Source organism: Hippichthys cyanospilos, chromosome 12, assembly GCF_059441005.1.
Source record: "Hippichthys cyanospilos isolate Australia breed blue-spotted pipefish chromosome 12, RoL_Hcya_1.0, whole genome shotgun sequence".
Taxonomy (NCBI): Eukaryota; Metazoa; Chordata; class Actinopteri; order Syngnathiformes; family Syngnathidae; genus Hippichthys; species Hippichthys cyanospilos.
In genome coordinates this window covers 14,809,759-14,826,112 of record NC_142380.1, presented here as the reverse complement: position 1 = coordinate 14,826,112, position 16,354 = coordinate 14,809,759, and the positions used below count along the sequence as shown (strand labels likewise).

At 36.4% G+C, this 16,354-nt stretch overlaps 1 protein-coding gene across 3 annotated transcripts in view; it reads right to left on the bottom strand.

Annotated features, from left to right (window-relative positions):
• Positions 1 to 3,902: 3,902 nt before the first annotated feature.
• The window catches only part of hs2st1a (heparan sulfate 2-O-sulfotransferase 1a), a 52,457-nt gene continuing 40,005 nt past the window's right edge, over positions 3,903 to 16,354 (bottom strand). For all 3 annotated transcript variants that reach the window (XM_088429283.1, XM_088429282.1, XM_088429281.1), the window contains 6 exons: positions 12,772 to 13,025; positions 12,452 to 12,537; positions 10,671 to 10,809; positions 10,490 to 10,587; positions 9,283 to 9,440; positions 3,903 to 5,471 (listed from right to left, as the gene is read on the bottom strand). In XM_088429283.1, coding sequence (XP_088285409.1) covers positions 5,248 to 5,471; positions 9,283 to 9,440; positions 10,490 to 10,587; positions 10,671 to 10,809; positions 12,452 to 12,537; positions 12,772 to 13,025 — 959 coding nt within the window. In that variant the 3' untranslated portion in view covers positions 3,903 to 5,247. The remainder of the gene's footprint in view (positions 5,472 to 9,282; positions 9,441 to 10,489; positions 10,588 to 10,670; positions 10,810 to 12,451; positions 12,538 to 12,771; positions 13,026 to 16,354) is intronic.

Genomic DNA, 16,354 nt, shown 5'->3' with positions numbered 1-16,354 from the left:
AAAAATAATCAAACTATATAGTATATCTAAGTAGTGCTACTTGGAATGAGAAAAGTAGAAATACTGCTTCAACACCGTAAGTAAAAAGGGAAAAAAACAGTCTTTGAAATATAAATGAACCTGAAAAGAAATGAAATCCTTGGTATTTACTTGATACATTGTGCACTGTAGACGATAATTGCTGAAACCATGCAAATGTGACACAACTGAGAGCTTTGTGTACTCTAAAAACATTTGAAAAAAATTTAAATTAAAAACATTTAAAAAAATAAAAAATCGAACATGACCCCGACCCAATTCTTTCACTTAACCCAATTCTTTGGCTCATTGATTTAACCTAAAAAGTTTGGTCAAAAAGAGTAACGCACAAAACAACCCCGAAAACTGGTTTGGGGTTTGTCTTTGTACTCAAGCACAACCACAAAATGAGTGTGTTTTTTACGAGCCCCCCCAATATTAGGTTGATTTGTGAGTAGTTCACTTGACCCTAATTTTGGCCTTGATATGAATAATCCATAATGTTGGGTTCAAGTTCCTGAAAATTGGATCAAATTGACCTAAGTGGCATAAGAAGAGTAAGAGAACAACACTTTCTGGACTCTCACTGGAGTAAATATTGTCGCAGGGTTGTCCTTTTGGGGCCCAAATTCGGTTAATTTTGATCAGTTTTTGAATGCATAATGTGTTATTTTTGACGTAACTGTTTTTAGATCTTGATATTTTTTAAGGTCGTTTTGCACAGAAGCCAAAAATTGCTGAGTCAAGTTGACTCAAGTAGTGGATCGATTACCCGAATTAGCTTGCTTACGGTTTTTATAGTGTCGTACTGAATTGTGAACATATAGCAATTTACCGTTATTCGCAGTTTCAGCGCTCCTGATTTTTATGTGTTTATTAAATGTCTGGAATGAGTCACCCCTCGCCCATGTGAAAATTCGAGGGCCTTCGTTTACATCAATTGTGCACTGCCCAACAAAAAACATTTATAGTTGGTGTAAACCTACACACAGTTTCATATGGATGGGTGGATAATGTCAAAATTAAGGTTGGTTAAAATAGTATTTGAGGATTCAAGTCTACAAACAATGAGAGATATCATGTTCTCAAGAGCCACTTTGGTTCATGGCTGTTTGCCTACAATAAAATGGATTATTGCTTTGGGATAATAGTAATATAATGACTGGTTATTTTAATTGAGCTGGCAGGAAACTGCTGTTAATTCAGCAAAGTTTTGAATGTTCAGTCTTCAACTGAAAATGTGTGGTTTTCCAAGCAGGCTCAGACAACTATTGGAATCCTCCCCGTGACATTGTGGCGTCCCTGGTTTTTCAAGAATTTCAACCATATGTCATCACTCCAAATGCTGTCAAACATGTTTTGGAAAGGTGTAAATTACCACAGTATTTTAAAGAGGTTCAAATGGTGTGACGACCTCGCAAAGGACCCAAGAATATAAACTCATAATCAAAACATGTTTGAGGGTAAAATTTCATTTCATAGCAACCACATATGTGACAGCTATGCCATTGGGAAATGGAATTTCAGCCTCAAATATTCTGGGTACAAATTCACATTTCACATGCTAAAAACAACACCGTATGAAAACGGACGAAAAGAATATCCATGATGTAAACCAGAGCAGAGTGACCGTTGAAACTAAAGTACAATGCTCTCTATGCGACAGACTGCTCAATCATCCAGACTGAAATTGGGAATGGACATATAGTATTTGTTTGTGTATATCGTATTTATTGATGTCATTAGGCTAAATTTGTCAAGCGATTGTTGGACCGCAATATGAAATTAAAGGAGATTAATCTTATTTTTGATGACTGGCCAGAGATTTTATGAGCTCGGATGAGTGAAGGTCTTAGACCAGTCTAAACTTTTGCACATGTAAAAATAACACCAAATAACGCAAATTTTAGCGGTGTTGTGGGTAAAAACAAATCAAGACAGTCAAATACTTCGTGATCATAACTTTAATGAAAACAAATAGTGATTTTTGTCTCCCTCTATCGGCCACTAATTGCAAAACATTCCAGTCTTTTTATCCATCCTATGGAAAGCCATTTTTTGGATAACATTGACATTCGGGTAAATGAATGCACATTGTTCTCACTGACAAATTAATTCAGAGCATGAGTAGAGTGATTAGGGTTCACTAGAAAAATGGTCGTATCTTACTACTCCCTCCTATTCGTACTGCCACATTTGGCCTTCACTTTTTGCTACTCAATACTGTAATAAGACAATTCAATTCCCTAGTAAAACGATTGTGTCTTCCTTAACTTAAACCCGTGCATCCTTCCAGTAAGACACAAATCTCGATACATGGTGTGTGATACAGTTCAAAGACAGTTCCTTTTAAAGTGGATCAATGCAATTTGGTTCGATGCACTCACATCTTTGAAATCTATACGCATTTTCTGATTTCAAACCGTCTACTTGTAAGATGTCTACACGTTACCAGTAAGGCAAAAAAAAAAAAAAAACGTGCACCAGTTGAAACTATGCATATTATTGGTATTTTTTTTTTCATTCTTAATCTCCAATCTCACCCTGGACTATCAAAACAAATGCCAAATATTGCAGTTTTGCCTCATTAGTAACATATAGTTATCTTACTATTATGACAACATCGATCCACTGGTTTGTAGAAATACAGTAGTAAAAAAAAAAAAAAAAACAGTATTAGTGCAGAGGTTCTGAACCTTTTTTCAATGATTGACGTATGCACTGTGAAACATTTTTTCAGCCAAGTAGACCCTGACCAGTGGAAAACACTTCTGGTTGGATGGAGAAAAAAGAAAAACCCCAAACAACTCCAAACAGTACTGCACTATCCATGTCTAACTTTGGAACAACATTTGGAGTTTCATTTTACTCATCAATGCCAGTAGATAGATCACGTAACATCATCTGTATTGCCAGAAAATTGAGTCACCAATGACTACGCACGTACAGATAAATCTTAAAAACATTCAGTGTTTTGGAAAAGGAGCCACTATAACACAAATGAGCAATAAATTACTTCAAATGCCAATTAATTTGCTCTTAATTTGAAAATGAAAAACTACTGTTCCTGCCATGGCATTAAATAGGAATTAAACTTAAGTTTGCTGATACCTGCAGACTGCGGAAAACCTTGAAAAATCTCCCACACCCCCTAAAGTGCCCACACGTACGCTGAGGGGTACTCATACTGCCATTTCAGAGCACTAAACTCGTGGACTGAATCATCTTAATATTGAGAATAAAAAGTGTGTTAGTACACAACGAAAGAATATTAAATATATCCCCAAACACCTTTCCATGCTTCCGTGCTAAAGTACATTCAAGTACTACTTCATAATGAACCCAAAGAAGCTAGAAAAAGAAGAATACAGCCATGTCATTTTATTTTATATCGGGCTGCAGCACTGTTTTGGGCACAAGGAAGGCACACAAAAAATTATCACCTATTTGAATTCATGGAGTTGTAAATGCAACTACAAAAAAGTGTCATGGATTTTTATTAAAGACCTCAGATGTTTCTATTAGTAAAAGGTGGCAGTTAGTCAACAAACAAAATGTTATATACAACACAGACTTGTTTTAGTATATATATACATATATATGTATACATATATATATACATATATATATACATATATATATATATATATATGTATACATATATATATATATATATATATATATATATATATATATATATGCATACATATACACATATACATGTACATATATATATATACACACACACACACACATATACATATATATATACACATATACACATATACATATATATATATATATATATATATATATATATATATATATATATATATATATATATATATATATATATATATATATATATATGGTACATACGCACACACACACACGCCACACGAACTAAGCTGATTTTAAACAAATCTCAGGAATGAATCCCCTCTTTGATTAATGCATTGAAAATTTATATTTACAGCAAACAGCAGCATCTTCATTGTGTTCCTTCATACACGTTGTAACAAAAGCATATGTAAAGAAACGGCAAAGCTCCAAAGCAACACATTTACCAGAGCGAACACTTTATATAAAACATACACACAATTTACTTTTTAAATTTTTTATAAAAACCCCAAGTGTCTTTGTTCAAGTCCAAATACTATGTCTGGGTAATTTTTCATTTTATGTCTGAGCTCAGCAGGGTACACATCGTGTTGCCTTGTTCAGAACCAAAAGGCCATGCAGTGAATCCGCATCTACTGTATTTGTGGTTTGTATGTTTTTTTTTTTTTTTTTTTGTACAACCTATTCTGTTAGAAATCATTCATGTGTTTTTATGACCAAGCCTGAAAAGTGCCACTGGGGAAAAAAAAAAGAAAAAAGAAAAACATGGAACAATAAGGGCACCGGAATGCCCTCATGGTTGGGAAATGGTATTGTAATTTCAAGGGGGAACATTTATTTGATTTATGACTAAACTGAATAGCGCTGCAATCAGTTTGCGGTTCAGCATATGCAAATTCACAGATCTTTTTTGGGGTAGCCCAAACCTATGCTCGTTTAATCGCTGAAAAGGTGAGAGCACATTTTTGTTTTTGTACTCAAGCTAAAGCAATAAAAATGTTGCTTTGCCAAGAACGAAGTAGGATGCCTTCATTTAGACAAAAATAGTGTTTTGCTTCCATCTTGAGGCAGATTTAGGCAATTATAAACAGGCATGAAGTACATACTCACTTTTTTTTGCGGCAAGGCTGAGCCCCCTACCTTATAGCAAAGGGCGAGGAATCACTGTACTGTTAATTTATTTATTCATTGACGTCGTCTATAAAATGACAAACCACAGTATCACATGGGAACTCTGCAGCTCAAACATCAACTGAAGAATGTAGATGTTTTGTTTTTTTTTTCTTGGTAGGATGCTTGTCCAGTTGGGTCAGGGTGTCTGCTTGTCTTCCTTTCTGTGATGGCCCCGGTGGCCCCCAGGCGGATCTCCGACACGGAAGTGAAAAAAAGCCGCTGACCCGCAGGGATGGGGACGGAACACGAGGTAAGGCCTTCCCATACGTGGGCATCTCCAACTGTTTGCTGTGTGATGGCATATGCCGTCATACTCGAAGTTCACAACAACAGAGCTCAGTCAAGTAGTGTAACTCCCCTCACATTTCTACCAGTGGACACTTGTGTCCTGCTCACCAGAAAGCAAATTTCTCTGAGGATGCATCCCAGCCATCGTTAGTTTTTGGGGTAGATCTTCTCATAGAAGAAGTTTTGCGCCAACATGTAGAGTTCGCCATCCTTTTCCCGCACCGCGTGGGCCCTGACAAACTGGAATTGCTCCAGGGCAAACTCGTAGAACTCGTTTTCCATCTTCCAGATGGCCGACTGCTGCAGTTTGGCTGTGGACTCTCTGGTGGGCGGCTTCTTCTCGCTGGTCTTCCGTAAGTGGGATTTCTTCCCTGTGATCACAAGAAAGAGTCAAGGCTTACCGTAAAGAGATAAAATAATAATGCTGAATGACTGAGATTGGAAAACAGGTATTATTTTTGCCATCCATCCATTTTTATAGTCGATTATCCTCAAGGGTTGCAGGCTTGCTGATGCTTATCCCAGCTGGCTTTGGGCAGTAGGCGGGGGACACCCAGAGCTGGTGCCAGCCAATCACAGACGTGTACAATAATAAGGGGCAAGCAAAATGCTTTGAACATTTTTCAACTGAATTTTGAATGACTTAAAAAAACAAAAACAAAACAAAAAGAAAACATTATTTGAATTACTCCAAGTAGTGGGGCTCTACAGAAGAAATAGAAGATGATCTGATTACTTTCAAATCATCCGTATGGCAATATTTCGGTTGTGCAGTTGAAGACAACAATGGTAAACCTTTGGCAGCTAAGGCAGACAGTTCTTTTATGTGCTAGACTACCGTATATTAATTTTCCATGCTAGAATGTGCTGTAAGTTTCTTGCGGTCAGCTCAGTAAACAGAAAACATTTTGAAAAGAGGAAAATATACATTAGGCATGAGACATCTCATCTCATAGGATTTGTGGTTCATGCCATTCCTAATTAGCACACAACCTTTAAGCTTCTGCTAGAAAGCAGAAAAAGCCTGCTAGAACAGCTAATTGATCTGGGGTTAATCAAAGACACCGTAAATGCTGGCAGGTGTGTGTGAAATTCCATTAAACGTATTTGAACAGCTGCATCCTCATTATGAGAGGGCGTGCACACTTATGCAGCCACATTATGATTGACAAACCCTAACCATCTGAAAACTGACCATTTGTATTCAAGAGTCGAAGAATACCGATCGGCCTCGCTCAAATGAAGCTTAGCAAGCGCTCGGGGAAAACGCCAGGTTTCAGTGAGTGATTGGTAATTGCTGGGATGGCTCAGACACTAATTAAACATGATTAATCAAGGAGGCGGGAATAAGGTCAAGAGCATAAAGCGGACTTTTCGTCTTGCTTCACCTATTGTCTGATGTCGCTCGCTTTTGAATGATTATACAAGGAGAGAAAACATCTATATTTGGATGGTGCTTAACATTTATTGGAGCTGAGTTGATGTGAGGCTGCAGCGCCCCCGGTAATGACATCCATCACAAGACTCAAGTGGGGGGGAATGCCCAATAGAAGGCTACATTTGATCTTAATAATTACTCACATTATTAACAAGACTTAACACAATGACATGCAAATATATTTTAAGAGCTATGCATAAAAGCCTCCCTCAGGTATCTCATCAATATCACTAGAAGGACAGGAAAAAAAATGTATAGTGGTGCCTTGCCTTACAAGCCTAATTTGATTTGTGACTAAGCTTGTAACTCAATTTACACATACCTGTATATTTTTTTAAGAAAAGAATATTGTGCAGACAAGAACAATAAACTACTTGGATGTAACCACTCCGCTTTTTAACCTTTTTTTGAAACAGATTAAGTCAGCCCTCATGTAATACCGTGACTTTTGCCAATGCAAAATTGTGTTCACGATGGTTTGTTCAGAACGTATTTAATATTCTAACAGGGCATAATTCCTACAGGGCTTCTCCATAATTAATTTCGGCTGCCGTCATTGAAAGTCATCAGTACATACATGGGTATGAAGCACGAGTGCATGAAGCCTTAAAATACAAAAGTTTAGTTCAGACTAAAAACATGTGCAATCGCAGCACACGTTTTCAAGTGGCAAAATGGCCGCTCATAAGATGGATAAAAACGTGGATTTTCTGCTGAATCCACATTCCACAAACACAGTATTAATCCGAATACCGTTTTTAGACTAGTGGAGCCACATAGAACATGTTGTTATGAAGAAGATTTTTGAGCTTACTTCCCCTTTAAGTATTTTTTTAAGTTTCTCTACATTTAAGGGGACTGGCTAGGACAACTAATAGTGAAGAAAATACATAATAATTGCATGAAAATACCAGTACATTAGTTTTATAGTTTAAGGCAAGGCAAGGCAGATTCATTTATATGGTGTTGGTCTCACTAATATGGTGCCAATGTGGTACCAGGTAGCCCCCAAGGACCACTTAAGTAGTCCATTGGCATCTTTTATGGCATCTCACCATTTTTTGTTATTGTTATTTAATATATTTAAAAAATAACATTATTATGATTGTGTTTGGTGTTTTTAAGACAAATACGTAACTCATCAGTAAGATGTATCAAATCCTTTTTAAGATGTATCAAATCTTTTTTTTTTGATCATATGCGTTGTAACAAAAGACAAAATGATCTCGTTCATGGAGAAAAGCTAACAAAAGCAATGACAATGAGGGGAGATTAAGAAGCACATGTCAAACTGATAGCCCTTCACATTAATCAGTTCCAAGAAGATATCTCTCATTTAAAAAAAAATGAGATAAGGTTGGGGTGGGGGCCCCCTGATATGCATTTCATACACATGTTAATATGGTTGAAAGACCATTTTGGGAACAAGAGTCGGGAAAATTTGATTTTAGAAATACTTCAGAAGACCTTAATCACAGATAAAAGCGTCTGTATTAACCTGGATTTAAAAGCATTTCGACTTAGTTTCTGTTGGCAGCGTATTTAATTTGCCTGTGGCATAACAGCTGAATAGGAATTCACCATGTTAATTTTGAACACTGGACACCACTAATCTGGAAACCCCAGAACCCTGCTGGGTTGATAACCTATTAGCATTTATTTAAAGTATTAATTACTTAGAGCAGTGGTTCTCAACCTTTTTTCAGTGATGTTCCTCCTAGGAAATATCTTAATATCCGCCTTAACCAGTGCAAAGCATTTTTGGGTTAAAAAAAAATAAAATAAAAAAAGACTTAAAATATGCCATCAGCGTCTGATTTACGACACTTTAGACCCTATCAAACTTCATTTGTATTGGTCCACAAAAAGAGAATCAACCTAGTGTCCTGTTTTTGATCATAGGAGAATTCTGTGATCAAAAAGAAAGAACTTAATTATAAATAAATTCTGTTCCACAAAAAGTCTTGTTAAATAAATCGATAGAAAGTGTCAGAAGTGTTCTAAATAATAATCATCATCATCATAATATATCAAGAAATATTTGTCCACAGAAAAATATTAAACATAAAGTGTCCTGTTTTGGGGGTCACAATAGAGATCTGTTCACTAAAATAAATCATGAACTTAATTATTAATACCCCCCCCCAAAAAAAAAAAAAAAAAAAATCAACATAAATTGTCAGACCTGTTCTCAAAAAGAAATAATTATAAATCAACATTTGTCCACAGAAAAATATTCAACTTTAAGTGTCCTCTTTTAGGATTATAGTAGAGATGTGTTCACCAAAAGAAATCATTGACAGGTAACGAGAGACGGCACATGGCAAGTTGCATCGATCCATCCTAGTATGAGAGAATCTAGAATGGGAGAATCAGATTTTTTACAATAATAAAATTGAATAACCAACTGAACATAACATTTGTTTTATGAACTTGTCTTTTTCTGAAACAATGAATTCAAGAATTATTTTTTAAAGATTTTTTTGCATGTTTGTTTTATTGAAAATCTCAAGTACCCCCTGAACTTCCTTTAAGTACACCCGAGGGTACCCCCATTTGAGAACCACCGACTTAGAGCATTAAGTGATTTATAGACCAATTTTGAAAGCATTTCGACAGATGACTGGGTGTAGTTGTAAACGCTTAAAAAACAGCAGCTTGTATCACAATGGACTCCTCTAAAATATTGAGCTGTGAAATTGCGCTATCAGGCTAATGAAATGATGGTTAGCTCGGGCGCGCACCTGTTTTGTACAGTTCAGTGGCTCCTTTGAAGAAGCGTGGCAGAGCCGCCTCCAGCATCATGACAAAGTCCTCCAGCTCTTCCGTCACACCGACCAACATGTACTCATTCACTAAATTGTATTTAGCCTGCTCCAGAGCCCATTGGCTTCCCACATTCCTGCAAAAGACAAACGTTGGCATTTTTAATCCCATGTGGACAGGAAATGCTAAGAAGAACAGATAAGGGAAATGAGGAAAGATAACACTGGGAAAGATTAGGATTAAAAGGATGGATAAAGAAAAGGGAGAACTTTGGTTTTTGTTAAAAAAAAATGGCTTACACAACAGAACAGGCAAGGTTTAGGAGACGTTTGTGTTGGAAATGTTTGTCAGAGTCTGCTTAATTTTCTCCAAAGAAAGCTTCTGTGTAAAAACTAAAATCCAACTAAAATTAAATACCTCAAATCAATGCAAAATGTATTTCTTCTTGACAGATATTTTTTGTGTGTGTGTCAGAACATAACATTTGTGTCTAGCATGCTGTTAGCCTAATTGCATCAAATCTCAAGTCATTTTTGAATTTTTTGTGAAAAAAAAAATTACAAGAGTTTATTTGTCTCAATTCAAACTGAACTTGAACTATACCCAGGATGAGCTACAATTTACACAAGACAAAGAAAACAAAACCACATTTTAAAATATTATTTAGATCAAAATAAGATCAAAAGGTTACAGGCAATTCTTCTTTCAGCCTAAAGTTTAATTCTTTTTAACCATAAAAAAGAATCTGAATAACATTAAACGTTGTTTGAGATTTTAATACTTGTAAAGAACGATTACTCAACCATCCAATTAAATCAGATGATTATGGTCCTTCAAACATAATCCAAAAATAATTGGCCAAATGGCCAATATTTGCAGATTATTCAACCTTTTAACCTTTATGTACTCTAACCATTTAGTAGCCATGGTGTCGTTATGTTTTAAAGATAAATCCATATCATAACCCCCATATCCTTAAATATATATCATAAAAATGATTGATGATGTCATTCTACAGCCCAAGCATTGATGAGGTGAGCAATGCAAGGATGTTGTGCAAAGAATTGACCTGGATATTACAACTTTACCCACACCCTAAATTCCAAATTCCTAAATTTCCATCCCATATAACCAATCTAATGCCAGTGTTTGATTTCGCCTTTATGGGGGTCTGTCACCACTGACCAGCATTCAGAGTAATGGCCGCAGAAAAAAGGAATCTGGAGCCAAAGCTTCTCTGGGGCGCAGTCAGAGCCACCAGCTGATACGCATTCGTCAAATGTCTGAAACATGGCAAAAAAAAAGGAAGAAATTAATTCATTCATTTTACGTAGGAATACGTGCGGGAGTGTCCTAGAATTGAGACCTTTTTGTCTCCTTGCTTCCTGCGCCTCAAACCGGGTCGGTAGTCATCTCCAAAACGCAAGAAGTAGTAATAGGAAACCAGCCTTTCGATGGGATCTCTGATCACGTTGATGTAGATGGGCTTCATCTTCACACCAAACCTGAAAAAGGACTAACTTGGGTTAAAAATTAGAAATGATTTGGAAAATGAAAGATAACAGTATTCATTTTACTTGTAGTATTATTTATTGTCCATATACATTGTGGTTTATTATTTTAAGTTTGAAAAAGTGAGTAGCACTTTGTTATAGCTGCAGTATATCGCAAGGAGATTTTGAACAAGAGCAACGTGTGACAACCTCCGGCAAAACTTGTGGGGATCAACTGAGCTACTAAGTTGGCGGACACTCGCCAGTGTACGCCCCTAGATGGGATACCAGCTTAAATAAAGTTGTTGAAAATTAATGTAAGTTTATTTCTACTTGAAAAGGATTGAAACATATTCCTTTTAAAATGTCTTTATCTAATTGGACAATTAGTGAATAATTACAGATTACAATGTTATTAAATTCAAAGATCCAATTACAAAAAATGGCTGTTTGATTCATGATTCAAGAGTTTTATTGTCATATGCATAGTAATACCACACAATGAAATTCTTATTCTGTTTACCTCCCGCAGGTAGACTACATTCCATAATCGAGCAAATAATAAGGTAGGCAAAGAAAAAAAGATTTGTTCCATTAATTTGATTAAATAACGAGTTGGTTCATATTAATTTAGTTTGTAGTATTTTACATATTTTCCTTTTGGTTGACTGAACTTTAAACTGATTACTAAAACTGCTAACACAAAAACATTCAAGACTCAAGAGTTTTATTGTTATATGCATACACTACACAATGGAATTCTGTTCACTTCCCCGAGCAGGCTTACATTCCACAATCGAGCAAAAAATAAAGTAGGCAATAAAACAAACAAACAAACAAACAAACAAAAAGTAATAGAGTGAAAAGGGCAGTGATAATGAAGCATTAATAAACAAAGAGCTGTAAAATGAAAAAAATAAAAATAGCTGCCAGCCTAGTTACATTTTTGACTGACAACAGCTTTCCAGTTGAAATATCTATTTAAAGTCTATTGTTGTCAATGACAGTAAATGAGTTAATCTTAAATAAGGAAAATCAGGAAATCAGGAAAATTTAACATTAATTATTATATCATCAAAATAAACCATTTACTGTATATATTGTTTGTTGTTATGCTGTTTTAATAGACTAAAAATATTAGTAAACAAATCTACTGTAAATTATATATATTTAAAAAATGTACTATACTTTAATATATAATTTGTACTTAATCAAAAATTGATTCAAAATAATAGAAGACAAATTTCTATTAATTGTTAAAGCTATTTAACTTACAGTATACAGTGCAAAACAAGTGACCAAGACAATTTTTAGGAATATACGTGCCAGGTAGGACCACACTTTTTTTTTTTTTCTGTAATCCCTGGGCATGTTGTTGTTTATAATACAAAATCAACAGTTTGTAAATGAATAACATTATGATAAATCAACAAAACACGATCGCCTGCCCAAAATATGTTGCACCTGAACCGCTTTTTTCTTTTTCTTTTTGCAATCAGTAGAAATATAATTTCATATCTGCTTGTTTGAAAAAATCCATTTTGCCCTTGACCGTATAATACCCGCCCAGCCTTTCCAGACATAAAGCCTCTCTCCCCTACGCGGGTACAGAGCACTTGATCACCACAAGGAGGAGTCAACTGCACGTTCTTACTTTGTGAAGTCCAGGAAGGAAACATGGCCGTGGTAGAAAGCTGGCTTCATCTCCCTCCATTCAGTCACATTCTTCACAAACCGTACCTGAACCAAGACAAATACACATAAGTGTACTCAAATGTGGCCAGTCAGTGAATATAACCATAAAGAAAGTGTACAGTAAACCCGGGCAAATACGTTCATGAGATATTCAAAACAATTGATCTGAATTAATTGATCTGAATTAGCCAACTTTTACAAGCCATCATTTGACCTTTTTATTATGTTAAGCGCAAGACAAGAGGAAAAAAAAGTGGAGGGAAAGCATTCCATCGTGACCTGGTCCTGTATGGACATGACGGGGTTGTTCTTGGTGGTGTTGATGTGCAGGACGTGGTAGCGGTTCTTCCCGCACAAGTCGTAGGCGATGTTGGTGAAAGAAGTGCTCGCCGTCTTGGGCACGCGGTTGTAGACGATGACCACGTCGTCGTCGCTTTCGGAGGCAGACGTCCACGGTGATTCTCGCTCCCGAAGGCCGTCTTGGGTGTGCCGCTGCTCAATCTCCCGTACCTCGTGCCTGGCAATGGCCCGCTCTGGAACCATAGCAGGATGTTTAATTGAGTCATTAAAACATATACAAGGGCAGGAAAAAGCATGTGAACCCTTTAAAATTACATTTCTGCATTCATTAGTTATTACAATACTGTAAGAAGTAATTTTGGTTAACTTTCCATTTAAGGCACTACTGAAGACAAAATGTAAAGTAACACTGCAGACTGCAAAAAAACAAATCAGTCAATCAGATCTGCTGACTTCTCGAACTGTTAATTGGAGTCAGAAGTCAGCCAACCTAGAGTTCAATCAATGTGATGAGATTGGAGATGTTGGTTAAAGCTGCCTGGCTCTTATGAAAAACACACCAACATTGAGTATGCTTTTCTCAGCAAGCATTGCTCCCAGTGAGCCATGACTCGCATAAAACTTCTCAGCATACCTCCAATTAATAATTGTTACCTTGCATAAAGCTGGAAAAAGCTACACAAGTATAGGATCTCTAAATGTCTTGATTTGAATCAGTCCATGGCAGGGACTATCAGCGGCTGCCTTGCAAGCATGACTGCAAAAACACAGGGCAGAATGCTTGTTCTGTACTAATGGTAACACTACGCTGTGGAGGGATTAACTATCCGTTTAGTTGTGTGGAAAGGACATACAGTACATGAGATGAGAAGGAAAGAAATGACCGTCAACCGCTGAGACTGCTTTGCTGCCTCAGGGCCTGGGTCAGGCCTACATTGCATTTCTGAGGCAGATACATTGATTCCCGAAGATTCCTAAGACATTTTGCAGCAGCTCTTAGTATGATGCAGACAGAGCACAACTTTGTAAAAAAAAAAAAAAAAAAGAAAAACTACAAAAGTAAAGAACACACACCACACATCTACAGCATTTTCCGTAGGCCAACTTTAAATTAAACACACCAAAAAAATACATGGACAAAAAATGCAATATCCATAGAAGGCTTTTATTTTGAAGCTAGCCTTCACAGTTCTGCTAGCGGAATGGCTAACTTGAGTCGTGACTTTGTTCTTACTGTGTTTATTCATATTATCACAGAGCTGTCAACATGAACACACCACCATTTCAAAAAAATCATATTCAATTGCTGATTAAGGAAGCTTGGAAACCGCCAAATTATGATTACTATAACAAGGCGCAAGTCTCCTGCGTTAGCACAAGCCGCTAACTACAGTATGTACGTACATATGTGGTGCACGTGGTGCGTTCATAGTAAACGCCGGACATTCATTGCAAACACCAGACATTCATTTCGATGTCATTTCGAACTCAGAGAGAAAAAAAGTTCATCAATGTATTGAACAATAAATGTTGTATTAAACTTTCTATTAATCTATAAAAGTTGACATTTTTCAAGAAGAATGATGAGGGTGAAATGACATCAATCCATCCATTTCCTAGTGCCACTTATTCTCACAAGGGTCGCAGGCTTGCTGGCGCCTATCTCAGCTGGCATCGGGCTGTAGGCGGGGGACACCCTGAACTGGTTGCGAGCCAAACGCAGGGCACACAGAGACTAACAACCAATCACGCACCCAAGCGCGGCGAAGGACAATTTAGTACGTCCAATTCACCTGCCATGCATGTTTTTTTGGAGTGTGGGAGGAAGCCGGAGCGCCCGGAAAGAACCCACGCGGGCTCGGGGATAACATGCAAACTCCACACAGGAAGGCCAGAACCAGGTGGATTTGAACCTTTAAACTGTGAGGCGACACTGCGCCCGAAATGACATCAATATTTTACTTAATTACAATAAAAGGTCCAAATGGTCCATCCGATCAATCTAGTTACCTAACCTAACCTAATACCTAATCATTTTAAGCTTTCTTTTTCGGCCAAACATTTTCATTTTGGTGCATCCCTAATATTGTGTTCTATGAATATAATAATAAGAAAAACTTTCAGCGTTGAAAAGTTAAAACATCCAACGTAATGTAAATTGTAAACAGAATACTTTGAGTGTTTTAATGGTTCACTGAACAAAAACATCGCTGTGCTGTCCTCCCACCGACTTCATCTATGTTTATTCTGGTAATCAGGGTACTAAATGTCTCATACGCTTGTTAAAAATCATACTCAGACAACTTTCTGTGTAACTACAGTATGTAATCTAGCACTATGGAAACGCAGTAAAAAAACAGATTTTTTGCAAAGAAAACAATGAAATACCTTTTACTTAGAGGAGAAAGCAGAAACTTCAAAAATGAAAAATAATGTGGTTGTACAAGTATGATTTAAAAATGGAGCTGTTCACACAAACATGTTAACACGTCATTTGTACACGCTTGTCTTTTCTTCAGCTGCAACTAGAGCTCAAGTCAAGATGGAGTGACTTACCAACATTTCCAAACACAATCTGTCATGAAACCTTCAGGCATTCCGCTGCAAAGCGGAAGATGAAGAGCAAATTTCACTTTTCAGCATGACAACCCAGAAGCACATTTCCAAATTGACAAAAGAATGGCTTCGCGACAGGAAATTGTAGGTTTTAGAATGGCCCACAGCTATATCCAGCTGAGTTGCAAGAGGGCCGTGCAGAAGGGATGTGACTGCTTTTTGCAAGGAAATGTGGTCAGATTTGAAGTTAATATGTTCCATACTGATAGACCCCTACCAAAAAAGACTGAATGCTGGAAATAAAATCAAAAGATACTCCACAGAGGACAGTGTTCCCTTGAGATATGAATTCAAATGGCTCATCTTGAATCATTGTTCCCCAATGACATGAATAGAAATGCCATTAATCTGTTCCAGCCATTCTTAAATGACCTTTTTATTGTTATCTGTCTAGATGTGTTAGTAGACAGACAATATCAAATACAGTATATATTATTTTTCTCCGTGTGTAGCGACATTAATGCCATTTGTTGACCCATTTATAGCATTTTGCATTTGTTAACATGAAAAAAAAAAGTGTCTGGTTTCTCGGTTGTACATTTATATTTATACAATGATCATAGCTTATACTTGTCCCTAGGGCTGCACGATTATGACCAAAATAATAATCACGATTATTTGCTTCAAGATTGAAATCAGGTTTATTAATCATGATTATTCATCATGTTTGGTCAAACATGTCTGATTAGTGCCCTTCTTTAAAACAAGCAGTATATAAACAAGGCTTAAAGGCTTGATACTTACAAATAATAATAATAATAATAATAATAATAATAATAATAAACTAAATTAAATAAAGTAAATAATAATTAAAACAAATTCCCAAACATGGCAAAAATGTGGCACACAGGGAAACACAGCTATCTTACAGTACTTGCTGAGAGCAAACCAATGAATAAAATAAATAAAATAAAATAAAATAAATAAAATAATAAAATAAGCAATA